A 25,593-nucleotide genomic window follows, 5' to 3' on the forward strand; every position below is an offset into this window, starting at 1 on the left:
CCCCCCCCCCCCCCGGCCCGGGGAGCCGTGCAGCAGCTCCCCACCCCAGCTCACCTCTGCTCCGCCTCCTCCCTGAGCATGCCGCTCTGCTCTAATTCTCCTCCCCTCCCAGGCTTGTGGCGCCAAACAGCTGATTGGCGCTGCAAGCCTGGGAGGCGAGAGAAGTGGAGCGGCGACCGCGTGCTCAGGGAGGGGGCGTAGGAACGCTGTAAAAAAAATTGGGGGCACTGCTTTTTGGCGCCCCCAAATCTTGGCGCCCTAGGCAACCGCCTAGTTTGCCTTAATGGTAGCACCGGCCCTGGTCTTAAGGTCTGTCTGCACTGCAATCAGAAGTGTGACGTGTAGATCGGGCTCCAGCCCAAGCCTGGAAGTCTACACAGCAATCAAATAACCCTGCAGCCTGAGCTCCAGGAGCCCAAGTTGACTGACACGGGCCAGGCGCAGATATCTAGTTGCTGTGTAAACATTCCCATTGAGCTCAATCAAAGCCAGCTCAGGTATGTCTGTATACACATGTTGCAATCTCTCCTCTGATTGCAGTATAGACATACTCTTTGTGTGGAACATCGCTGGTCTTGAACACCAGCCTGCAGCTGACTCTGTGGAAAAATTGGTAGCTCCCTGTCCTGCCCCCCTGCCCCAGCTCACCTCCGTCTCCTCCCCTGAGCGCGCCACGTGCCCGCTTTTGCCCCCTAGCTCCCAGTGCTTGTGCCGCAAAATAGCTGTTTCGCGCGGCAAGCGCTGGGAGGGAGGGGGGAGGTGGGGAACGCAGCGCGCTAGGGGAAGAGGCAGGGCCGGGGCAGGGATTTGGGGAAGGGGTTGGAATGGGGGTGGGGCAGGGGCGGGGAAATGGTGGAGTCGTGGCGGGGGGGGGGGGGGGGCATGCGCACCCACCGGCACTGGGGAAAGTTGGTGCCTATGGTGTGCTTCCTCTCCAGGGAGCAGCTCGGACAGCTGTGCTACCCCTGGTTACAGAAAGCAAATGCAACTGTCACAAGGCTTAGTGAGTCCTAGATTAAATCATAATAATGGGGAAAAGGGAGCCTTGCCTTTAGCCTCTAGTTCAGTAGGTGAGGCCTTGTCTATACTTACGCGGTAGTTCGACGGCTGGCAATCGAAGTTCCGGGTTCGATTTATCGCGTCTGGTCTGGACGCGATAAATCGATCCCGGAAGTGCTCGCCGTCGACTGCGGTACTCCAGCTCGGCGAGAGGAGTACCGCGGAGTCGATGGGGAGCCTGCCTGCCGCGTGTGGACCGCGTCTGAACCGCGGTAAGTTCCAAGTAAGGTATGTCGACTTCAGCTACGTTATTCACGTAGCTGAAGTTGCGTACCTTAGTTCGAATTGGGGGGTTAGTGTAGACCAGGTCTGAGACTGAAGAGCCTGTGGTATGGAAGTCTGTGGATTACGACACAGAGTTTGGAACCTTTTAATACAATTCATACCAACCCCATTTTCCCCCTGATAGCTCCATCCAAAAATATTTATATAAATGGTATTCTATTATTGTTTAACAGCACAATTTTTTTAATAGCTTGACAGTTAGCATTAGAGCTGAGTGGGTCTAATATTTATTTAATTTTTTCTTTATATAGGAATTAGAAATTATTATCTGACAGGAGCACTGTATCTAAGTTATCTGCAAAAAAGATAAGAGTTTTCAGGTGCCCAAGTAGCCTTTGGAATCACGGCTGCCCCCCCGAAATGGCGCTACTGCTGAACCCGAACTCCACCTGAGCCCCTGCCCCATGGGTCACCTGAACCCGGATCCCAGACCCCACCCCATTGGGCAGCTGAAGCCGGACCCCGCGAGAACCCCCGCCCCATTGGGCACATGCAGCGTTGCCCGCCCTCGGAGTGTTTGTCCCCAGCTACCTGAGGCGAGCCGGGCTCAGAGCGCTCCTGCGGCTGACACTGTCCCAGCTGGCTCAGAGACAGGGCGCTGGCCCCGCCCCGCCGGGCCCCGTGTCCTCTCCCGGCCATCGTAGCAGGGCGGTGCATTGCGCTGAGCTAGGAGACGTGTGTTTAGGACTGAAGGGAGATGGCGGCGGGGGAGGTTGAACAGGGCACCGCAGAGCCGGGGCTGCTGGCACCCGGGGTCGGACCCGACTGGGGTGAGCCAGGCGCGGAGCGTCCTTCTGAGCGGGTGGGGCGGGAGCTGTGAGGGGCATTGGCGGGGAGGGGCGCAAGCCCAGCTGTGTCCCCGCTGCCGGGTCTGGCTGCTCCCGCCCCGGGGCGTGGGGCAGGCAGCGCGGACTCCTGGCGAGAGGCCTTGCTGGCTCTCGTTCCCCGCGCGGCCGCTGGGCCTCTCGGGCAAGTCTCAGAGCCTGGGCTAGCTGGGCGCTGACAGGGCCGCGTGGCTAGTCGTGCTGCCTGGAATTGGGATCCGGGTGGAGTGGCGCTGGCAGAGTTAAGGGTGCCTGTGGGGTGTTTTAGACATGTGGACTCGTTGTGAGATCCTATGAACCCCTGTCCCAGTCCTGCAAACACTTTGCGTGTGACACTGATGGAACTGCCTGGGCGTGTAAGCTTACTCATTGACGTGTTTGCTGAATTGGGGCCTTAATATCCACAGAGTCTGCATGGGTGAGGTTTACAATATGAACATCTGATCTGCCACTCTCCTGTGGCTGGTACAGTACTGTAGTACAAATACTGCCTTACCCTAAATTTTTAGGCTGAAAATTCCAGTCTAACATTGAATCCCATTGAATTTACCGGTTCAGCTCCTTTGAAACTCCCATCTTTAACTTTTAGGATATGCTGATGTACCACTTTGTTTGCTTTGCCTTTAGAGTCTGCCCTCTTTGATGAGCTCAGTGACCTGGTTGACACAGATGAAATACAGCTGGATGTGGATAATGAGATTTATGTGAGTAGCTTTGGGGGGAGGGATAGCTCAGTGGTTTGAGCATTGGCCTGTTAAACCCAGGGTTATGAGTTCAATCCTTGAGGGGGCCACTTAGGGATCTGGGGCAAAATCAGAACTTGGTCCTGCTAGTGAAGGCAGGGGGCTGGACTCGATGACCTTTCAAGGTCCCTTCCAGTTCTAGGAGATAGGATAGGATAGGATGTGCATTTGGTTGTCTAATAATTTGTTGCCTAAACAGAGCCTCAGGAGCAGAGCAGGGGTAACAGCCCCTTTCAGGTACAAAACACTATGGGTACGTCTTCACTTACATCCGGGTCCGGATGTAAGCAATCGGTTTTCTGAGTTCGATTTATCGCGTCTGGTTAAGACGCGATAAATCGATCCCGGATCGATCCCGGAAGTGCTCGCCGTCGACGCTGGTACTCCAGCTCGGCGAGCGGAGTACGCAGCATCGACGGGGGAGCCTTCCTGCCGCGTCTGGACCGCGGTAAGTTCGGACTAAGGTACTTCGAATTCAGCTACGTTTTTAACGTAGCTGAATTTGCGTACCTTAGTCCGAAGTGGGGGGGTTAGTGTAGACCAGGCCTATGTTAAGTTTGCAAAGTGAAGCACTCAAAAGTTAGAAGATGCCAAAGTGAATGGTACCTGTGTCCCTTTGTGTGAATGCATTGCTATGCAATTTTTAATTATGTGGTAGACTATTCTTATTTTCACGGGCCCCTTGTTTCACTCAGTGTACAGACTGAATGACAGAAAAGAAAAAAGGCACTTGTTTAATGTTTATTTTTATCCTCGATATTCTGCATGTATTATAATGTTAACATTCTTTTAACATAGTTTTTTGTATAGAATGTCCTAAGGTATCTTTTTAACAAGAGAAAAAGACATTCTATGCAGTGGAACAATTTGATAAACAGCAGTAGAAAACGGCGCATATATATAAAAATGGTTAAAATATTTATTTCAAAGGTCCAGTAACAAATACAGAGATACAGAATATATGGATAGTGGAAAATAATAGCACAAATTATATTTGATTGAATAAATCTTGGAATACGGGGGAAGTTCCAGATGACTGGAAGAAAGCTAGTGTTATATTAATAGGCAAAAAGTGTAAAGAAGATGGTAATTACAGGCCTGCTAGCCTGACACTGATCCTGGACGAAGTTATGAAATGATGCATGCTTGACTTTCTCCCTATAGAACCTGAAGGATAGTAGTATAGTTAATGCCAGCCAACATGGTTATGTGGAAAATAATTCCTGTCAAATGAACTTGATACTGTTTTATGAGATTACAAGTCTGGTCAGCAAAGGTAACTGTGACCTAATATGATGTGATTTCTGTAAGTCATTTGACTTAAATACAGCATGATTCTTTGAAGAGGAAATTAGTATCATACAAGTTCAATAAACCACATATTAAATGGATTAAAAACTGTCTAAATGAGATCTCAAAACATAATTGTTTAATAAGGAATCATCATCAAATGCATGTGTTTCAACAGCATCCCACAGGGATTGGTTCCTGACATAATGCAATTTAATGTTTTATGTCAGTGACTTGGAAGATATTAAATCATTGCTGATAGTCTGAAGATTTTAAAGATGGGGGGCAGTAGGTAATGACACCAGGTCACTCATACTGAGCAATCTGAATTGCCTTATAAGTCTTTAGTAGGATTCCCATCCTGTCTTAAAGAGACAGAGTTAATTTCCACAAGTACATCGGGAGCAGCATTTTGCAAAAGTGGGGCCTGGATTGGGATAGCCTCTGTCACCCCTTCTCTGTCCCCAAGAGGTCAGTTGTATGACTGCTCCCCTCCTAGAGGTCAGTTACACAGTTCCCTCTTAAAACCTGAGCCCCAGGTTGGGTGCCTGGGAGCCCAGACGCCGACCCAGCAAATCTGTCCTGGGCAAACCCTCCCCTGTAATCAGTGAAGAGACATTCCTGTACTGCCCCAGATTCCTTCTCAGCTTCCTTCTCTGGGCCCCTTTCTAAGGCCTTGTCTATACTACCAAGTTTTGTTGACAGAAACTGTCTTTTGTCGACCAAATAGTGAATGCGTACACACTGCAATGTGACTTTTATCAGGAAAAATGCCTGGTTTTGGCGACAAAATACAACCACCCCAACGAGAGACGTGCGTCTTTTCCCTCTAAATTTTTCTCGACAAAGTGCCAATGTAGACATCACGCTTGATTTCGTTGCTTTAATTGGCTTCCAGGAGATGTCCCACAATGCCCATCGTGATCGCTATGGTCAGCAGTCTGAACTCCACTGCCCTGCAGCCAGGTAAACAGCCATCTGCCCCTCCCCCTTAGAAGCCCCAGGAATTTTTGAAATTCAATTTCCTGCTGGCTTGGCATGGAGAGGTCTCATCGCATTTTCCCAGGTGACCATGGTGGGTTATTGCACTAAATGCTCTCCCACTTGGACAAGTGCGGAGCTGTTGGATTTGATCAGTATATGGGGAGAGGAGGCTGTGCAGTCACAGCTGCTCTTGAGCCGTAGGAATTGGGATACCTACGGCCATATGTCTCGAGGCTTGTGCGAAAAGGGTTAAAATCGGAGCACACTGCAGTGCAGAGCGAAGATAAAGGAGCTGAGGCAGGCGTGCCATAAGGCGACGGAGGCAAACTGTCACTCCGGTGCTTCACCTAAGACCTGCTGGTTCTATAAGGAGCTGGACGCCATCCTTGGTGACGACCCCACCTCCACCATCAAGAGCCCCATGGATACTTCGGCGGGCCTGGAGGTGACGGAAAGAGGACCTAACATGGAGGATGAATTTATTGATGAAGAGGTGGAGTTAGACGACGATGTGCAGCTCCTGGTGGGGTCGCCGAGTGGGGCAGGCAGCCAGGAACTTTTCTCCACTCTAGAGGTGTCTTACCAGTCTCAGCAGTTGCTCTCCAGCAAGCAAGAAGCAGGAGAGGAGATGCCTGGTAAATGATTGTGGTTTGTGTAGTGCAGAGGTGGGTTTGGGGTATAGAAATGTGGAAGGCTGGCTGTTTCTGAGAGACAGACATTTCCCTGTGTAGCTAATCGTACGGCGGAACAGGGTGTTGATGCATGCCAAGATCTCACCAGAATTCTCCAGAGAGATCTCCAGGAAAGTTTCCTCGAGGTACTCTTTAATCCTCTGCCGAAGGTTCCGTGGCAGAGCAACTTTATTCCTTCCCACATTGTAGGAAACTTTCCTGCGCCATTTGGCAACCAATTGTGCAGGGACCAAAGCATCACATAGGTGAGTAGCATAGGGAGCAGGGCAGAAGCCACAAGCATGGAGTAGATGTGCCCTTGTTTCCCTGCTTACCCTTAGCAGTGAGATCTGCTAGAATGACCCTCACCTGTGGAAAAGTGTGGGAGAATTTTTCCCCTAGCATGCTGCACCACGACCCTTCTAGAGTGTGTGCTCTTTTCCCCATGTGAAGCACCCCACCCCCCCCTCCGCTCACCCGCCACCACTCACCATGCTTTGGGTGTTTGAAGAGATGTGTGCCTGCCAAGGGTCAGTGAGAAAGTGATGGCAATGTTTCAAAAGGTGCATTTAAGTGAAATGTTTCAGTGCTGTGTGTGAATTTAACAATCCCGCTTCTGTGCATTGTCCCTTGTGCTTCGGCAGATGTGGCCTTCAGGAACACCCCACACATCCCGGCCGAGCTTCTCCACCAGATAAAAAAAGTGCCCAAGATGCAGCAAAGAAGACATGTTCCAGGAGGTAATGCACTGCTCCAGTGTAGAGAAAAGGGAACGCAAGGAGTTCTGGGAAGCCGAACGGCAGGACAGAAAAAAGAATCAGGAGTTTAAGGATGCAATTGAGCAGATGATTAAAGTAATGGAGGAGCAAATGTGGATGCTGAAGTCCTTAATAATGCTGTAGACTGAGCAGATCTATGCCTGCCCTCTCCTGCAGCACATTCAGAACTCTTTTCCCATGCCCTCCCCCCCCCAAACTCCACCCGCACGTTCCTTTCCACTTTCCGGGACTTCTCAGTTTCCCCTTCACTCCACCCTCTCGGACAACTTTCACAATGATAGCTGAACCTATACACAGCTGTTAAAGTCTGCCCTTCCCTGGTTCCTCCTTTCCCACCAAGCATCTTTGTGTGTTTGTGTTTGCTGTTTCTTGTGCAATAAAAGCAAAGTTTTTGAAGGGTAACTCATCTTTATTTGTTTCCTACAAATTGAGATTGCAGGCACTACCAATACATGCACAGGTATTTTAATCATTTGCTTACTGGAATATAAGGCCCCAAATATCACTACTGCTTCCTAGGAAAACTACATGTAATGTAACACTAAAGTACCAAACACGGAGATATACGTTAATGGTTCTCATTTTCAAAGTGTTGCCTCAAAGCCTGCCTGATTCAAATTGTCTGCTCTGGGCTCCTCTGATAGCCCTGGTATCTGGCTGCTCAAAATCAGTAGTCAAGCAGTCTGCCTCAACACTCCACCCCTGAGCAAACCTTTCACCCATAGCTTCACAAAGATGATGCAACGTACAGCACACGGCTATGGCCACGGGAATATTATCCTCATTAAGGTCTAACCTGCCATAAAGGCATCGCCAGCACGCCTTTAATCTTCCAAAGGCACGTTCAACTGTCATCCAGCACCTACTCAGCCTGTTGTTGAACCACTCCTTACTGCTGTCCAGGTGTCCTGTGTAAGGTTTCATGAGCCATGGCTGTAAGGGGTACGCCAGGTCTCCCAGGATCACTATGGGCATTTCAACATCCCCCATTGTAATCGTCTGGTTTGGAAAGAAAGTCCCTGCTTGTAGCTTTCTGTACAGGCCGGTGTTCCTGAAGATGTGTGCATCATGCATGTTCTCAGACCACCTTGTGTTGATGTCCGTGAAATGCCCACGGTGATCCACAGGCACCTACAACGCCATGGAGAAGTACCCCTTTCTATTGATGTACTCCGTCGCAAGGTGGTCTGGTGCCAAAATTGCCCTTCCACAGTTAGGGAAACCCATTTCTGCAAAGCTGTCAACTATTTCATGCACATTTCCCAGAGTCACGGTCCTTCGTAACAGGATGTGATATATTGCCCTGCACACTTGCATTAACGCAGCCCCACCGGTCAACTTCCCCACTCCAAATTGATTCGTGACTGACCGGTAGCAGTCTGGAGTTGCCAGTTTCCACACAGCAATTGCCACATGCTTCTCTATCAATAGAGGACACTCATTCTGGTATCCTTGCCAGGTGAGCGCCACACACAGTTCCAGAAAGGTGACTTTCTGCATCCGAAAGTTCTGGATAGCCACTGCTCTTCATCCCACGCCTGCATCACGATACGATCCCATCATTCAATGCTTGTTTCCCGAGCTCAAAAGCGACAATCAACCCTATGTAGCTGTTCTGTGAATGCCAAAAGCAATCTAAAGTTGTTCCTATCCATTTCACGCAACATGTCATGTGCCTGCGAGTCTTCTTCCTTTAGGAAGTTCACAATTAACTGCACTGCCATCCACGATGTCTTCATGACAGTTAACAGCACACAAGAGCAGTGTGGGATCTATCCCTTCTCACACAGGTGCACAGCAAAGAAAGGCTGTTGCAAAAATGCAGCGAAAGAAAGCCGGAAGCCCATGGAGTGCTGGGACAGAAAACAATGCATCACAGGACGTTGGGCCCAGTCCCAAGATGTGCCACGATCCCACTGTGGATGCGCTCTGTCAACAGAGGGAGTGAGTGTGAACATGACATTCTGAATGTTATGTCGATTTTTGAGTGTCGACATCACTTTTGTCGACAAAACTTTATAGTGTAGACAAGGCCTAAGACACACCTCTGTGCGCTTTAGAGTGGGAGCTGTCCCCTGTTCAGCTGTGAAGGGCTCACAGCTAACAGAACAATCCTTTCTCTGGCAAGCACTACACCCTCCTCCCTCTTTGAATTGGGTTTACCTCCAGCTACAGAGTCCATGGAACCCTCACCCACCTCCGTGTTCTCTAGGATTCCATCACCCTTCTCTGGGCTTCCCTCTAGGATGCATCTTCCTATGCACCCTAGAGTGAGGTCTGCCCCTTGCCTAGCTGCAACCTGCTGGCAGCCAGCAACCTGGACAGTCTTCTCACTGACAGGTAATATGCACCCCTTCCCGCTAGAGGAAAGGCTGTCTTTAGCCACTGGGCAGCAGGAGCTGGTCTCAACCACACCCACCCCTGGTAGCATACTGTTTTCTACTGCTGCAGAGGCATTAAAGAGATGCTCTCCCATTCCTTCAGCAGTTTCTGGGACTTTATCTTTTTCCTCTGGGGTTTCAGCACGGTATTCCTCCTTGCTGCAGACAGCCCGAGCTACATTGAAAAAATCATTCCCCAGTAACAATTGTGATAGGTTAGTAGGTACTGCTGCCACAGTCAATTCAGCTTTCAAATCCTCAGTTTCTATGTGCACTTTAGCCAAAGGCACAAGGATTTTGTGACCTCCTACTAACAAAAGCTCTGCCATCTGTCCTGGCAGAATGTCATTTTCCTGAACAATGCTTCTCCTAACCACAGAAATTTCTGCACCTGTGTCCCTCCACCCAAGGTGTTCCTTGCCATTAATTTTGACAGCCTTTATGTGCTTACTGCCTGGCTGGGCAGAGGCTATTTTTACAAACCTTGTATAATAAGTGGCAATTGCCTGAGGTGCCTCTGTGCTCTGGGTAGCAGCATTCCTATGAGTTGCTTGCTGCCTTTTCCCACCCAACACAGGGGATTTATTCCTCAGGGGCTCAGTGGAATTACAATGATAACACCTTCTGGGCTCTTCTGTTTTTACAGGAGATTTAGGACAAGGACTAGGGGAATGGATTTGGGGAGGTGAACGTCCAGCCTCCCATCCACCCTCTTTCCTGGGGTGAAATGGGAACCCTGCTTCCCCCCAGGTTTTAACGACTCTGCCTGTGATTTATTTCTAATAGACGCTTGTGTCTGCTCAAATTCATCAGCCAGAGTAGCAAGTTCATCAACAGTTTTCACCTTTTTATCCCATAAACACTGTTTTACATCATCACTTCATATACTCAGGAAATGTTCCTGAGCAATGAGATCACACATTTCTTCAAAGCTTGTAATACCTTTCCCCCTTGTCATTAGATGTTTGGCTGCGTGTGTGTTCTCTCTGCGTGCTGTACTGACTCTGGGCAGATACATACATCTGATCAAACTGCCCAATAAATCCACAGACTTGGTTCATAGCGAAGGCACATGGTCAGGTTTATTGTCATTGAAGCACCGTCCTAATGCCCCGGCTCAATGGTTACAGGTACACTAACACAAGTATGTCCGTTGCAATCGACTAGCTCAGTTAGTGGTGGGACTTTCCACTATCCCCTCGGCCAGACAAAGACACTCCCTCTGAGATACATCTTTATACACAGATACAAACAAGTTCTACATTACCCCGACATGTCTACGTGCCACCCATTACCTTGTACATGTTGCTTTGATCAAAACATCTTTATCCATCATTCTGTCATCCTGACCTCATCTTTACGATGGGTCAGTGTGTTCCTGTTATCTTTGGGGAATGTGCTGATATCGAGGTGTTCTGGTACCACCTTTCTGGACTGTGTTTGTCTATATAGTCTTTTGCCTAGCACTACTTAGGAATGTGCGTTTCTGCAATATCAGCCCTGTTCTTGCCAGATTCTGTGAGCAGGGCCTGCCTCTTGCTCACAACTTAACTTTGCTTTATATCAGCAAAGTTTTGACTACTTTAGCTCAGGCTTCAGGTCTCTGATACATGGGCTTATGTTTCAGGCCCTCTTCCTACTACACCCCTTATCCACTTATCCATCAAATCTTTCATCTGGTTTACATATGCCACATTACTCATCCCAGCCCCCCCTCTTAAGGCTTCTAAATTTTACTCTATATGTTTCAGATGTAATCTGTAACGGTTTTAAAACCATATCCTTGAATTTACTATAATCTGAAGCATCTCTAATTGGAATCTTTATTGAACATATCCAGAGCTCTCCCAGACAACTTTGCAATCAAAGTGGGCAACTTTTGGTCTTCAGGAATTTCATGGAGTACACATAGCCTCTCAAAGGTGATGAAATATTCAGCCATGTCCCCTGTCTTGCTGCATGCAGGACACAACCATTACCATTTGTGGATTTTGAAGAGGTGGAGCTCTCTGCTGCATGGGGGTTCTGGTTCTGCTTCTCTATCAAGTTCAGTTGATGCTTTCTCTCCCTTTCTTTTGCCTCCATTTCTTTGGCTTGCAGTTCTAGGGCCCTTTGGTGTGCAGCTTCTTGCCTGGCATTCTCTGCTTCTATGGTTCTTCGGTGTTCAGCTTCTGGCGCATTAATTGCCATTTGTTTAAATTCCATATGTCTTTTGTGTTCTTTCTTCTTCTCTTCTGCCTGCAATCTGTATAGTTCCAGCTTCTTACTAGTTTTACTTTCACTCATTTTCCTGCTTTCCTGTCCTTACTTCCCTTGCCCGAAATAAGCAAAGAGAAAATAACAAACTGGTAACCTCTTTGACTGATCTCTAGCCAGGACACTTAAATCTCACTTAAAATCACCACCAGTGTATGAAGTGCCAATCTCACTCAGAGTAACAAGCTGTGCATATGACCCTGCTCGCTGCACCACTGTGACAGGTTCCCTCCGGGGTGCCACCTGGAACTGGGGTACCACTGAGCCCCCCGGTCCCACCAGCCTGGGCTCCCGTTTACACTGTACTTCTGTGACAAGCTGCCAAGCTCTATCCAGGCTCCAGCCTTCACTTTCACCAGCACACATGCAGGTAGAGACACACCCAGCTGCAGATACATACAGACGTTTTGACCAGCTACTGCATTGGAAGGCTCCAGCTAGGGTACTTCCCAGCTACTCAGGCACACCCCCCTCCGGAATGTAAACCCAAAATTATACCCAGCTACTGCATTGGAAGGCTCCAGCTAGGGTACTTCTCTAAGGCCTGGTCTACACTACGAGTTTAGGTCGAATTTAGCAGCGTTAAATTGAATTAAGCCTGGACACGTCCACACGACGAAGCCCTTTTTTTCAACTTAAAGGGCCCTTTAAACCGGTTTTTTTACTCCACCGCCAACGAGGGGATTAGCGCTAAAATCGGCCTTTGCGGGTCGGATTTGGGGTAGTGTGGACGGAATTCGACGTTATTGGCCTCCGGGAGCTATCCCACAGTGCTTCATTGTGACCGCTCTGGACAGCTCTCTCAACTCAGATGCACTGATCAGGTAGACAGGAAAAGCCCCGCGAACTTTTGAATTTCATTTCCTGTTTGCCCAGCGTGGAGAGCACAGGTGACCACGCAGAGCTCATCAGCACAGGTAACCATGATGGAGTCCCAGGATCGCAAAAGAGCTCCAGCATGGATAGAACGGGAGGTACGGGATCTGCTCGCCATATGGGGAGACGAATCAGTGCTAGCTGAACTCCGTAGCAGTAAACGAAATGGCAAAATATTAGAAAAAGTCTCAAAGGCCATGAAGGACAGAGGCCATAACAGGGACGCACAGCAGTGCCGCGTGAAAATTAAGGAGCTAAGGCAAGTCTACCACAAAGCCAGAGAGGCAAACGGAAGGTCTGGGGCAGAGCCGCAAACATGCCGCTTCTACGTGGAGCTGCATGCCATGCTAGGGGGTGCAGCCACCACTACCCCAACCGTGTGCTTTGACTCCATCAGTGGAGAATCACGCAACAGGGAAGCGGGTTCGGAGTATGAGGAAGATGATGATGAAGACAATGAAGATAGCTCACAGCAAGGAAGCGGAGAAACCGGTTTCCCCAACAGCCAGGATATGTTTATCACCCTGGACCTGGAACCAGTAACCCCCGAACTCACCAAAGCGTGCTCCCAGACCCTGAGGGCACACAAGGGACCTCTGGTGAGTGTACCTTTGTAAATATTACACATGGTTTAAAAGCAAGCGTGTTTAATGATTAATTTGCCCTGGCAATCGCGGCCAGTACAGCTACTGGAAAAGTCTGTTAACGTGTATGGGGATGGAGCGGAAATCCTCCAGGGACATCTCCAGAAAGCTCTCCTTCATGTACTCCCAAAGCCTTTGCAAAAGGTTTCTGGGGAGGGCTGCCTTATCCCGTCCGCCATGGTAGGACACTTTACCACGCCAGGCCAGTAGCACGTAGTCTGGAATTATTGCATAACAAAGCATGGCAGCGTATGGTCTGGCATGCAGACAACATCCATTTCTTATCTCTCTTTGTTATTCTCAGGAGAGTGATATCATTCACGGTCACCTGGTTGAAATGGGGTGATTTTATTAAGGGGACATTCAGAGGTGCCGGTTCCTGCTCGGCTGAACAGAAATGTTCCCCGCTGTTAGCCACGCGGTGGTGGGAGGGGTGAAGTGATCATCCCAGAGAATTGGGTGTGTGTGTGTGGGGGGGTAGTTGGGTTTGTGCTGCATGTTAACCCGGAAACTGCAGCCCCTCCTTTTACATTGCAAACCCATTTTAAATGGCCAACCCAATGGGTGCTTGGTATGGGAAATGAGGGCGCTATTGTTTGAAACCATTCCCACGTGTTAAGAAGGTTAAAAAAGCCAAAAGACTGTGGCTTACCATGGCTGCCTGCAAGCCGAAATCTGTTGCCTGGCACTGCGTGAGTGATCTCTCACACCAAACCGGCAGGCCCTCAATATAAGAGGAAAAATGCGACCTTGTAACGAAAGCACATGTGCTGTGTAATGTGAACAGCAAAATTTAACGTGAAAGAGTGTACCCACTGTTCTCTAAAATGTGTCTTTTTTTAACCACCTCTCCCGTCTCCTCCACCAGCAGCAAATGTTTCTCCTTCACAGAGGCTAGTGAAGATTAGAAGGAGAAAACGGCGGACTCGGGATGATATGTTCTCGGAGCTCCAGATGTCCTCCCACGCTGACAGAGCACAGCAGAATTCGTGGAGGCAGTCAATGTCAGAGTGCAAAAAAGCACAATATGAATGAGAGGAGAGGTGGCGGGCTGAAGAGAGCAAGTGGCGGGCTGAAGAGGATAGGTGGCATCAGCTTGCTGACAGAAGGCAAGAGTTGATGCTCCGGCTGCTGGAGCATCAAACTGATATGCTCCAGCGTATGGTTGAGCTGCAGGAAAGGCAGCAGGAGCAGAGACCGCCGCTACAGCCCCTGTGTAACCAATAGCCCTCCTCCCCAAGTTCCATAGCCTCCTCACCCAGATGCCCAAGATAGTGGTGGGGGGGCCTCCGGCCTCCCAGTCACTCCACCCCAGATGATTGCCCAAGCATCAGAAGGCTGGCCTTCAATAAGTGTTAAAGTTTTAAACTGCAGTGTGTCCTTTTCCTTCCCTCCTCTCCCACCCCTCCCGGGCTACCTTGGCAATTATCCCCCTAGTTGTGTGATGAATTAATAAAGAATGCATGAATGTGAAGTAACAATGACTCTGCAAGCGGTGCTCGAAGGGGGGAGGGGAGGGTGGTTAGTTTACAGGGAAGTAGAGTGAACCGGGGTGTGTGTGTGTGGCGGAGGGTTCATCAAGGAGAAACAAACAGAAGTTTCACACCGTAGCCTTGCCATTCACAAAACTGGTTTTCAAAGCTTCTCTGATGCGCACCGCGCCCTGCTGTCTGGCTGCGCGTAATCAGTGGCCCGGCGATTTGCCTCAACCTCCCACCCCGCCATAAATGTCTCCCCCTTACTCTCACAGATATTGTGGAGCGCACAGCAAGCAGCTATAACAATTGGAATATTGGCTTCGCTGAGGTCTATCCGAGTCAGTAAACTGCGCCAGCGCGCTTTTAAACGTCCAAATTCACATTCCACCACCATTCGGCACTTGCTCAGCCTATAGTTGAACATGTCCTGACTACTGTCCAGACTGCCTGTGTACGGCTTCATGAGCCATGGCATTAAGGGGTAGGCTGGGTCCCCAAGGATAACGATAGGCATTTCAACATCCCCAACGGTTATTTTCTGGTCTGGGAAGAAAGTTCCTTCCTCCAGCTTTTGAAACAGACCAGAGTTCCTGAAGACGCGAGCATCATGTACCTTTCCCGGCCATCCCACGTTGATGTTAGTGAAACGTCCCTTGTGATCCACCAGGGCTTGCAGCACCATTGAAAAGTACCCCTTGCGGTTTATGTACTCCGTGGCTTGGTGCTCCGGTGCCAAGATAGGGATATGGGTTCCATCTATCGCCCCACCACAGTTTGGGAATCCCATTGCAGCAAAGCCATCCACTATGACCTGCACGTTTCCCAGAGTCACTACCCTTGATATCAGCAGGTCTTTGATTGCGTTGGCTACTTGGATCACAGCAGCCCCTACAGTAGATTTGCCCACTCCAAATTGATTCCCGACTGACCGGTAGCTGTCTGGCGTTGCAAGCTTCCACAGGGCTATCGCCACTCGCTTCTCAACTGTGAGGGCTGCTCTCATCTTGGTATTCTGGCGCTTCAGGGCAGGGGAAAGCAACTCACAAAGTTCCATGAAAGTGCCCTTACGCATGCGAAAGTTTCGTAGCCACTGGGAATCGTCCCACACCTGCAACACGATGCGGTCCCACCAGTCTGTGCTTGTTTCCCGGGCCCAGAATCGGCGTTCCACGCCATGAACCTGCCCCAGTAACACCATGATTTGCACATTGCTGGGACCTGTACTTTGTGAGAGGTCTATGTCCATGTCAATTTCCTCATCACTGTCGTCACCGCGCTGCAATCGCCTCCTCGCCTGGTTTTGCTTTGGCATGTTCTGGCTCTGCATATACTCCAGGACAATGCGCGTGGTGTTCATAGTGCTCATAATTGCCGCGGTGATCTGAGCGGGCTCCATGATCCCAGCGCTATGGCGTCTGGGCTGAAAACAGGCGCGAAACTATTGTCTGACGGAGGAGGGGCGAGTGACGACATGGCTTACAGGGAATTAAAATCAAGAAAGGTGGCTTTGCATCAGGGAGAAACACAAACAACTGTCACACAGAATGGCCCCCCCAAAGTTTGAACTCAAAACCCTGGGTTTAGCAGGCCGTTGATTTCACGGAGGGAGGGGGAAGCAAATGAACACAGAACAAATCTGGTCCATCTATTTTTTACATCTTAAGCTGGCAGCAGACGGTGCAGCATGACTGATAGCCATCGGCATCTTCTGGTTGCTTGGCAGAAGATGCTGTACTACGACTGCTAGCCATCATCGTCAAGACGGTTCAATAGGACTGCCGGCAGGACTGAGTCTCCAGGAGACAAAAACGTGTCTGCCCAGGTGCCTCTGACCGAACTCACTGAGGAATACGACGACGATGGATACCAGTCGTAATACACCATCTACTGCCAAAAGGCAAGGAGCTGCTGCTGTATAGCAATGCAGCCCCACGTTTGCCAGCACCCAGATAGCCGATGACGGCTACCAGTCATACTGCACCGTCTACTGCCAAAAGGCAATTAGCTGCTGCTGTGTAGCAATGCAGTACCACGTCTACCGGCACCCAGATGACACATGGTGATGGTGAGCTGAGCTGAGTGGGCTCCATGCTTGCCGTGGTATGTTGTCTGCACAGGTAACCCAGGTAAAAAGGCACAAATCGATTGTCTGCCGTTGCTCTGATGGAGGGGGAGGGTCCTGACGACATGTACCCAGAATTGAAGAGATCAGTTTACTCTAAAGATGAGAAATAAAATGCAACCCCCCCCCCATAGTGACAGCTTACAAAAAATAATTAAGAAGGAGTTATTTGTTACATGTTTGTACAGTACTTGCTGCATTGCCTAGGCCCCCTAGACCAGGGGTGGGCAAACTTTTTGGCCTGAGGGCCACATCTGGGTATGGAAATTGTATGGCCCACCATACATGCTCACAAAATTGGGGCTTGGGGTGCAGGAGGAGATGAGGGCTCTGGGGTGGGGTGGGGATGAAGGGTTGGGGGTGCAGGAGGGTGCTCTGGGCTGGGACTGAGGGGCTCAGAGGGCAGGAGGGGAATCAGGGCTAGGACAGGAGGTTGGGGTGCTGGAGGGGGTCAGAGGTGCAGGCTCCGGGTGGCGCTCACCTTAAGCAGCTCCTGGAAGCAGTGGCGTGTCCCTCCTCTGACTCCTATGCTGAGGCGCGGCCAGGCAGCTCTGCATGCTGCCCGTCCACAAGCGCTGCCCCTGCAGCTCCCATTGGCTGCGGTTCCTGGCCAATGGGATCTGCAGAGCCAGCGTTCGGGATGGGGGCAGCATATGGAGCCCCCTGACTGCCCCTACACGTAGGAGCCGGAGGGGGGACATGCTGCTGCTTCCGGGAGCCGTGCAGAGCCACAGCATGCGCAGAGCAGGGCAAGCCCCGGATCCCGCTCCCCGGCAGGAGCTCGAGGGCCGGATTAAAACGTATGAAGGGCCGGATGTGGCTCCCGGGCCGTAGTTTGCCCACCCCTGCCCTAGACGCTACTGCAATACAAATAATTACTAATAAGGCATTACTGGAGTATAAATAATTGTAGTAATGATATTTACTCTCACTTCCCTTTACTCAGGTCAGGGTTAGGTTTGAACTAAAGCCACAAATAACTCCCCAGCTTAAGTCTGTTTAGTTGGAAACCCTGCCTTGTGAAATCTAACTGAGAGCTCTCCTCTCTCAGGGCTTCTCATATATATTTGTGGCCTTGCCATGCCACCAGAAACATGCAAATTGAGGTGACTAAATCCTTTTGCCTTCTTAAGAGCTGTAGTGCTTGGTGGTTGCAATATATAGTACTTTCTGTTTTGCATCTCTAACTTATTTTTGCTAAATTATCATCTACAGGAAAACAGTCTTTATAACCTCGACTTCGATTTGGACTTGATGTCTTGGGATTCAGGCCCTTGGGATGTGACAAGCCATACTTGTATAGGTAATTACGTGCCACATGTTTCAGCTATGACTATCTTAAAAGAGTGACTACTAGGGATATTGACTTCAGTGGTACTGCTTGCTGGAGTAGGCTTTTTTGTATACAGAGATCACTTCATTGATTTTCCTGGGATGGGACATAGCTACTGTTTTGGTCTCCCCTACAAGTCTCAGATTGTTTAGTTGCTGTAGTCTTACTACATTCACTTGTGTGGTTTACTCCAGAAGTTAATGTTTGGAATAGAACAGCATGTTTCTTGCATGAGCTAAACTCCTACTGTTAGAAGTTTGTGCAGTGTGAAAGTCTACTTACCGCTCTCTTGCAGATGAAAACTTGAAGGAAGAGCCTCAGTCGCCAGCCACTTCAATTTGTTCAGTCCCTTCACCATTATCAGACTCTTCAGTGCAGCATGTACCTGTAAGTAGTAAAGTCTTGGTGCCTTATGTTTGTGCAGTTATGTTGCATGAACTGACTTATGGTTCATTGTGACCTGTGTCGGTTGGCCCACCGAGCCGCTAGGGGATGGTGGGGAGCTACTGCCTCACTGGCCGGCCTGAGTCACGCCATCTGTCACTAGGGAATTAGTGGAGGGAGGGGCACAGGCAAGAGTCCCTAGCACGCCCCTCAGCCAGGGGAGCGCCGGCAAGAGTCCCTAGCCGAGGCGGGCTGGCAAGGGTAGGGGAACGCAGGCCCACCCAACTCCACCGATTTCCAGCCCAGGGCCCTGACAGTGGCGGGGCGAGGGTCCTGCCATTGGGTCAGCGGGGGTCCTTCCGCAACACACTGACCAAATAGACTCTCCGCACTGTGCAGTTCTGTCCCTGGGCTCCTTCCTACCCGGTTGCTCGAGCGAGTCCCTCCGGCTCATCCGGGTACTCCGCTGCTGGCAGCTCCAGCTCCCCCTCTGCGTCAGGCTCCTCCAGTTCCTCCGGGTACTTGGCGGTGGGCTGTTCTGGTAGCCCCAGTCCTTCCTCCAGGTCAGGTTTCTCCTGATCCAGGGCCTCCCCAGGCACGGCAGCAGGGTCTGAAGGGAACAGCCAGCCATCTGCGTCTGCCTCCCTCCCTGGCGCTGCCCTGACTGGGTTAAGGGCCCTGCTCTTTGTACTTCCTGTTCCACCCCTCCTCTTCCGGGGGGTGGAGTAAGCTTGGCCTGGCCCTGCCCACTTAGGCTGAGAGAGTGGCTCTTTACCCTCAGGTTCGGAGGGAAGCCACCCTGGCTCCCTAGGTTCATATAGAAAATACAAATGAAAGGAGCAATCTAAGCTTAAATTCTGCTCAATTTCACAATATAAATGAAAGCAATTTGTTATACCTACACCTGAAACACTGACTTTTCTTCTGACATTCTCCTGTATAAAGTGTTTTCTTTCCTTGCCACTGTGGGTGACCCAAACAAACGGGGATATATGTACACAGCATGGGGTGTGGAAGCATGTAGATGTGTCCTATTGTTACACGCACATTCTAGGGCATCCACCTTTATCCAGTTCCTAGGGCTCAAGGTGTAACCCATTTGATTTAGGCACCCCCACCCTTTCCCAGTTCCTAAGGCTCTGGGCGAAAGGCACCTACTCTTACCCAGTTCCTAGGGCTCAGGGCATAATCTTCTGCAGGTTTGCAGGACCTTTTACCAGTGAAAGAGCCTTACACAGTAATATCCTTATCCTCTATTTATTAACAATTACCAAGCAGAATACACACGCTAAGCATACAAAGCTCACCAATCCTGTTCATGCAGGTGGACTTTCCCTGTTGGCCAGGCAAGGTTGGTCTTGTCTGGGTTCTCGTTGCTGCACGTCACTGTCGTGCAGAGGATTCTTAGCAGCTCTGATCTTAGGTTGTATCTTAAGAGGTGAGTTCTTCTTCTTCCAGGTCTTTCCTTCTTCTTATTCTTTTCCCAGCTGGACTCCTTCTTGGACCCGAGTTTATAGTGAAACTCGAGTCCTGCTTAGCTATACTGTAACCAATCATTTCACTAAAATATTACAAAATAACTCTGACAAATCCTAACATATTGTGAAACAATTCTTTAACCAATCATACCCCACCACCTTAGCTGATTTAAATCTTACAAAATTAGTTATGCAAGAGACCGAAACAATCAAAGAACCAGATAGATACCATACACATAAACAGTAGAGAAGTAGGGACCATAAAGGCAAAACAGTAGAAGTATAGATTTTACAATCACAACTGTTGATAAGTGATTCCTTGCCAGACAGAATGCCATCAAGCAAAGTTTTCTTTAAACATCTTAAGAGATTCCTTGCTTATATGGTGATGGTAGGTACTATTAGGAGGGGTGCCGCCTTAACATTTTGATATTACACTGTTTTGATATAATTTAGAAGAAATGTGAGGATGTTACTTTCTGTTTCTTGGCTCATGGCTGCTGCTCTCCTAATATGGCTGCAGCAAAAGGCCTCAGACCTTACACTATGCTGTGCATGTGTACAACTGCCTGTCTTGAAACCAACAGCACTCACTGTAGGCCTGCCCCTCCAACAGCTGCTGCCTCCTTTCTCCCCAGTCCTACAGATGGAAGGAGAGGTGCTCTTGTTTCTAAACTTCATTTAGTTCCACTGTATTTAAGTGCAACACAAAAAGAACTGAACACCATCACCGTTAAGGTAAGTTTGGAGACTTTCGGGGCCACAGACAAAAGTGTTGTCTGTGCCTGATACTCGGGTCTATCCAGTAGCATAATGCTAATGTGGATACACCTCTACCCCGATATAACGCTGTCCCTGGGAGCCAAAAAATCTTACCGTGTTATAGGTGAAACCGTATTATATCGAACTTGCTTTGATCCACTGGAGCGTGCAGCCCCGCCCCGCCGTAGCTCTGCTTTACCGCGTTATAGCCGAATTCATGTTATATCGGGTCGTGTTATATCGGGGTAGAGGTGTAATTACTGAAGGACATTGGTTTTTTTGTGGTTTTTTTTTTTTAAATCATTCAAACTCATGCCCTGCGTGTCCTTGCAATAACTATAATTTATTTTAAAATTAAAAAATCCATATAAATATCACAGCAGATTGTTTTTCCCTCTGTGTACAAACATCCTGAGTCCACATAAAACTCCCTAGCCCATAAACCACCTTCTGGGCATTTGGGGAGGAGAGGGATGAGCCTTCACATTAAAAGCAAAGTTAAACTGAGGGTCTGGCAGACTGAAGGGAATTGAGAGACCTTTATGGAGGACTCCTGTCAACTGCTTCCTTTCACTTAATGATGGAGCTGCAGCTTGGGTGCCTCTGCTGATTGCAACTGTACCAGCATGACATGAGGAGAAAGGCAGTCTCCCAAGTAATTAGGCCTCAAATCATTAAGGCCTGGTCTACACTGGGTTGGGGTGGCGGGGGGATCGATCTAAATAAAAAAATAAATTAATGGAGATATCTATCTCCTAGAACTGGAAGGGACCTTGAAAGGTCATTGAGTCCAGCCCCCTGCCTTCACTAGCAGGACCAAGTACTGATTTTGCCCCAGATCCCTAAGTGGCCCCCTCAAGGATTGAACTCACAACCCTGGGTTTATCAGGCTAATGCTCAAACCACTGAGCTATCCCTCCTACCCCTAAGTTACGCAGCTTCAGCTACATGAATAACGTAGCGGAAGTCGACGTACTTAGATCTACTCACTGTGGTGTCTTCACTGCGGTGAGTCGACTGCTGCCACTCCCCCGTCGACTCCACTGCCACGAGAGGCGCAGGCAGAGTACAGGAGTCGACAGTAGAGCACTCGGGGTCAATTTATTGTGTCTAGACTAGACGCAATAAATTGACCCCCACTGGATCGATCGCTGCCTGCTGATCCGGTGGGTAGTATAGACATACCCTTAGGGCTTTCAAGATTACAAGCAACTGTCTGAATTCCATCCAGGAACTTACAAGCAGTCAGTGCAACACAGGGGAAAGGTAGTGGATAAAGTGGTCTTTGAGGTAGCTAGGTCCTAATCCTTTAAACAAGTGTGTACCATAAGGCTAGGACGATGAGCTGTGCATTGAAGTGTTTGGGCACCTATGGCATCTGAAGAGCATCAATGTGAATTATTTGCTTTGCTGCCAATGAGTAAGGCTGCGAATCTGTTATGGAAGTCACAGATTCTGTGACCTCCGTGACTTCTGCAGTGGCTGGTGTGGCTGACCCCAGGGCCAGCCACACCGTTTGCTTCTGGGGCAGCCCCGGGCCAACCCCCCGCTTGGCCCCCCAAGCTGCAGTAGCTGTGATCCAGGGACACCTCCTTCCTCCCCCAGCTGTAGTAGCATCACCCCAGAGGCCCCCCTCCAGAGCAACGGTGCCTCCGGAGTCCCCAGAACACCTAAGATTTAGTCCGGGGTATTTATAGTAGAAGTCATGGACAGGTCAGGAGCTGCAAATTTTTGTTTAATGTCTGTGACCTATCCATGACTTTTACTAAAAATACCCATGACTAAATCTTAGCCATACCAATGAGGCATGCTGGCTGCATGCTGTGCCAGTATGTGCCTCATTTGAGAGGTTGGAGGATGTTAAGAGAATAATTTTTTGTTTTGTTTTGTCTTTTTTAAAGCAGCTATTCATTGTGATTTGGTTTCTTCGGTAATGAGAAACAGCTTTTCAGATCAACTTAGTTCAGGCCCAGCTTGAATGACTCTTTGTTTCAATTATCAGTTGGATATTATTCGTATTCTATAGGGAGACTAAATCCTGTGTTAACAAGGAGATGGACGGACGCACTGATCTTTTGATCTCTAGATTCTATCATTCTGACTCCTGTGTTCTGCTCTCTCTACATGGGCGCTCTGTACTTTGGAGAGCTGTATAGGGCCTGCTCCCATTGAAGTCACAGGGGCCCACAGGGAAATCTGTACTTGGGAGTACTACCTACATATGGTCCAGTGGCCTTGGACTTGGACTCAGGAGACCTGGGTTCTGTTCCTGGTCACTGAGATGCTTGGTGACTTGGGCAAGTCTCTTCATCACTCTCTCATCCATCATCTGTCTTAGCCTTCAGAATCCTCAGGTATATCTCATGTATATATAGAACCCCTAGCATAATGGGGCTAGATCTTGATTGGGGCCTTTGCACACTACTGGAGTACAAATAATTAATAGAGGAAGAGTGGAATATTAGATTTGTGGTCAGTAGCACAGATCTGAAAGCAGAATCCGGACAGCATTTGAGTGCTTTTGTAAGCACATTCTTCTGTTCTGAGAAGGATTTGTCATTTGTTTTATATATTCTTTGTCAACAGGAAGACTTGGACTTCAGCACCAGCTCCGAGATGTCTCCTCTCTCTCTGTACAGCAAGAAATCTGGAAGTCAGAAAGATAAAAAGCTCACTTCCAGTGCTGCACACCAGCCTGGTAAGAGTGATCTGCTTATTTTGACCACACAGTTGGTACATGTATCATTGCCTGTTGTATTAATTTAAATGGAATATATGAGGTAAAGGTGTTAACATAACCAAGTCACTGTCCAATATTAAACAGTGTTAAACAAGGTTCAGGGTTCAGAGTAATTCTGGATAGTTTTCTGAAAACATCTGCTCAGTGTGCAACAACCATAAAAAAAAGCTAACAATGTTAGGAACCATTAGGAAAGGATAGATAATAAGACAGAAAATATCATAATACACTATATAAATCCCAGGTACATCCACACCTTGAATATTGCGTGCAGTTCTGGTCACCCCATCTCAAAAAGGATATATGAGAATTCGAAAAAGTATAGAGGAGGGCAGCAAAAATGAATAGAACTATGGAACAGCATCCATCTGAGGAGAGACTAAAAAGAGTGGGACTGTTCAGCTTAGAAAAGAGATGTCCAAGCGAGATATGATAGAGGTCTATAAAATCATGAATGGTGTGGTGAAAGTGAATAAGGAAGTGCTATTTATCCCATCACATAACACAAGAACCAGGGGACACCTGATGAAATTAATAGGCAGCAGGTTTAAAACATAGTGAAATACTTCTTCACACAAGCAGAGTCAACCTGTGGAACTAATTGCCAGAGGATGTTGTGAAGGTCAAAAGTGTGGGTTCAAAAAAGATTGAGAGAAGTTCATGGAGGATAGATCCGTCAATGGCTATTACCCAAGATGATCAGGGACATGCTCTGTGTGTCTCTAAATCTTTGACTGCCAGATGCTGGAACTGGACGGCAGGGGATGGATCACTTAATAGATTGTTGTGTTCTATTTGCTCCCTCTGAAGCATCTAGCAATGTCCATTGTCGGAATATTGTTCTGGCCTAGTGTGGCTATGCTTATGTATACAGAGAGCTCACCATGCTTAGTACAGTAGCAAACACACCATTTAAAATCTTTTTGACCTTTTATTAAAGATAAAGAAAAGAAGAAAAAACAGTTAAAGCATTTGAAATGTAAAGTATTAAGTAAGGCTTTTGTTTTAATATCTCTTGCTCTTTTTCCCTTTAGCTGGAGAGAGCTTTAGAAGGAAAAAAAATCTTGTTGGACAGTCTCTTAGATGGGATCAGGGCCAGCTCTAGGTTTTTTGCCGCTCCAAGCAAAAAAAAATTTGGCTGCCCCCCAGCCCTGGGCTCTCCCCACCACCACCAGTGCCCTCCCTCACCCCCTGCTGCCCCAGCCCTGGGCTCTCTCTTCCCCCACCCCACCCGCACCTCCTGCCGCCCCAGCCCTGGGCTCCCCCGCCCCCAAAGTGACCTCCTCGTTCACCACAGCAATCCCGTTTACACTTGCAGTGGGGATCAAACCGTTTCTCCTATTTTTATTTCACTTTAGTATAAATCTCACCCCTCCATCCCCCGCAACCCCATCTTTAGTGCTCCAAATGCACATGGAAAACATAGGGACTAACCCTCAAACCTTGTACCTGGAAAGTGATGGGGATCTAGTAAAGAGGGTTCAGGCAGAGGAGCGGGTGTGGGGGTGCTTGGGGGCTCTACACTGGCAGAGAAGCGGGGTGTGATGTGCTTGCGGAGGAGGGTGGAGGAGGAGAGGGGGTATCAGGGTTGCGGGAGAAGAGGTGCAGGGGAAGGGGGAGGTGTGGGAGGAGAGGGCTGGGGGAGGGTACAAGGGGAGAGGTGCGGGTGAAGGGAGAGTACAAGGGGAAGGGGTGTGGCGAAGGAACGATGGGGGGAGGTACAAGTGGGGCTGCGAGTGGGATGGGGGGGGTGCAAGGGCTGAGAGGGGCAGGCGCTGACAGCTGCTTCCCCAGCCCCGTGCAGGCAGAGTCGAGAGGACAGACACTGACCCCCCAGGTGCCCGAGCCGCGGGGGTCCCCTGGCACTCGGAGCCGGGTTCTGCCTCTCCCCACCCAGGGCAGGCAGCGCGGGGCTGAGGCGAGGGAGGTGCGCAGTGGGCTGGCTCCGGGGGCAGGAGGGGGTGGTTTGGTCTGCCCAGCCACTCGCCCTGTCAGCGCGCGAGCCGGGATCCACGCCCCCTGACCAGCCCAGCAGCGCCCTGCACAGCCCACTCGAGCGGGGAAACGCCGCGCCGCCCTGGGGAGACTCAGAGCAGAGCAGCAGCGGCAGCAGGACCCCTCCCTGCATCCCGGGCCCCACTTCCCTCCCTCCCCGGCTCCTCACACACAGGCTGGACTGCAGTCAGGGCCGGCTCCAGCTTTTTTGCCGCCCCAAGTGGCGAAGTGAAAGAAAAAAAAAAAAAGATAAAGCTGATCGTTGGTACTTCGGCGGCTGCTCAATCATGCCACTTTATGCTTCTGTGGCAATTTGACGGTGCAGGTCCTTCGCTCCCTCTCTTCCTCTTCGGCGGCACTTCGGCAGCAGCTCAAAGAAGAAGAGAGGGACTGAGGGACCCGCCGCCGAATTGCCGCCGAAGACCTGGACGTGCTGCCCCTTTCCATTGGCCACCCCAAGCACCTGCTTCCTTCGCTGGTGCCTGGAGCCAGCCCTGACTGCAGTTCAG

The 25,593-nt window shown here is 49.5% G+C and overlaps 1 protein-coding gene across 2 annotated transcripts in view; it reads left to right on the plus strand.

Annotated features, from left to right (window-relative positions):
* Positions 1–2,009: 2,009 nt before the first annotated feature.
* The window catches only part of LOC112104980 (cyclic AMP-dependent transcription factor ATF-6 alpha), a 362,675-nt gene continuing 339,091 nt past the window's right edge, over positions 2,010–25,593 (plus strand). For both annotated transcript variants that reach the window (XM_026655320.1, XM_026655321.1), the window contains exons 1-5: positions 2,010–2,114; positions 2,796–2,872; positions 17,608–17,695; positions 18,021–18,112; positions 22,936–23,047. In XM_026655320.1, coding sequence (XP_026511105.1) covers positions 2,042–2,114; positions 2,796–2,872; positions 17,608–17,695; positions 18,021–18,112; positions 22,936–23,047 — 442 coding nt within the window. In that variant the 5' untranslated portion in view covers positions 2,010–2,041. The remainder of the gene's footprint in view (positions 2,115–2,795; positions 2,873–17,607; positions 17,696–18,020; positions 18,113–22,935; positions 23,048–25,593) is intronic.

The sequence above is a fragment of the Terrapene carolina genome, unplaced genomic scaffold (genome assembly GCF_002925995.2).
Source record: "Terrapene carolina triunguis isolate 2854851 unplaced genomic scaffold, T_m_triunguis-2.0 Scaffold210, whole genome shotgun sequence".
Classification (NCBI taxonomy): Eukaryota; Metazoa; Chordata; order Testudines; family Emydidae; genus Terrapene; species Terrapene triunguis.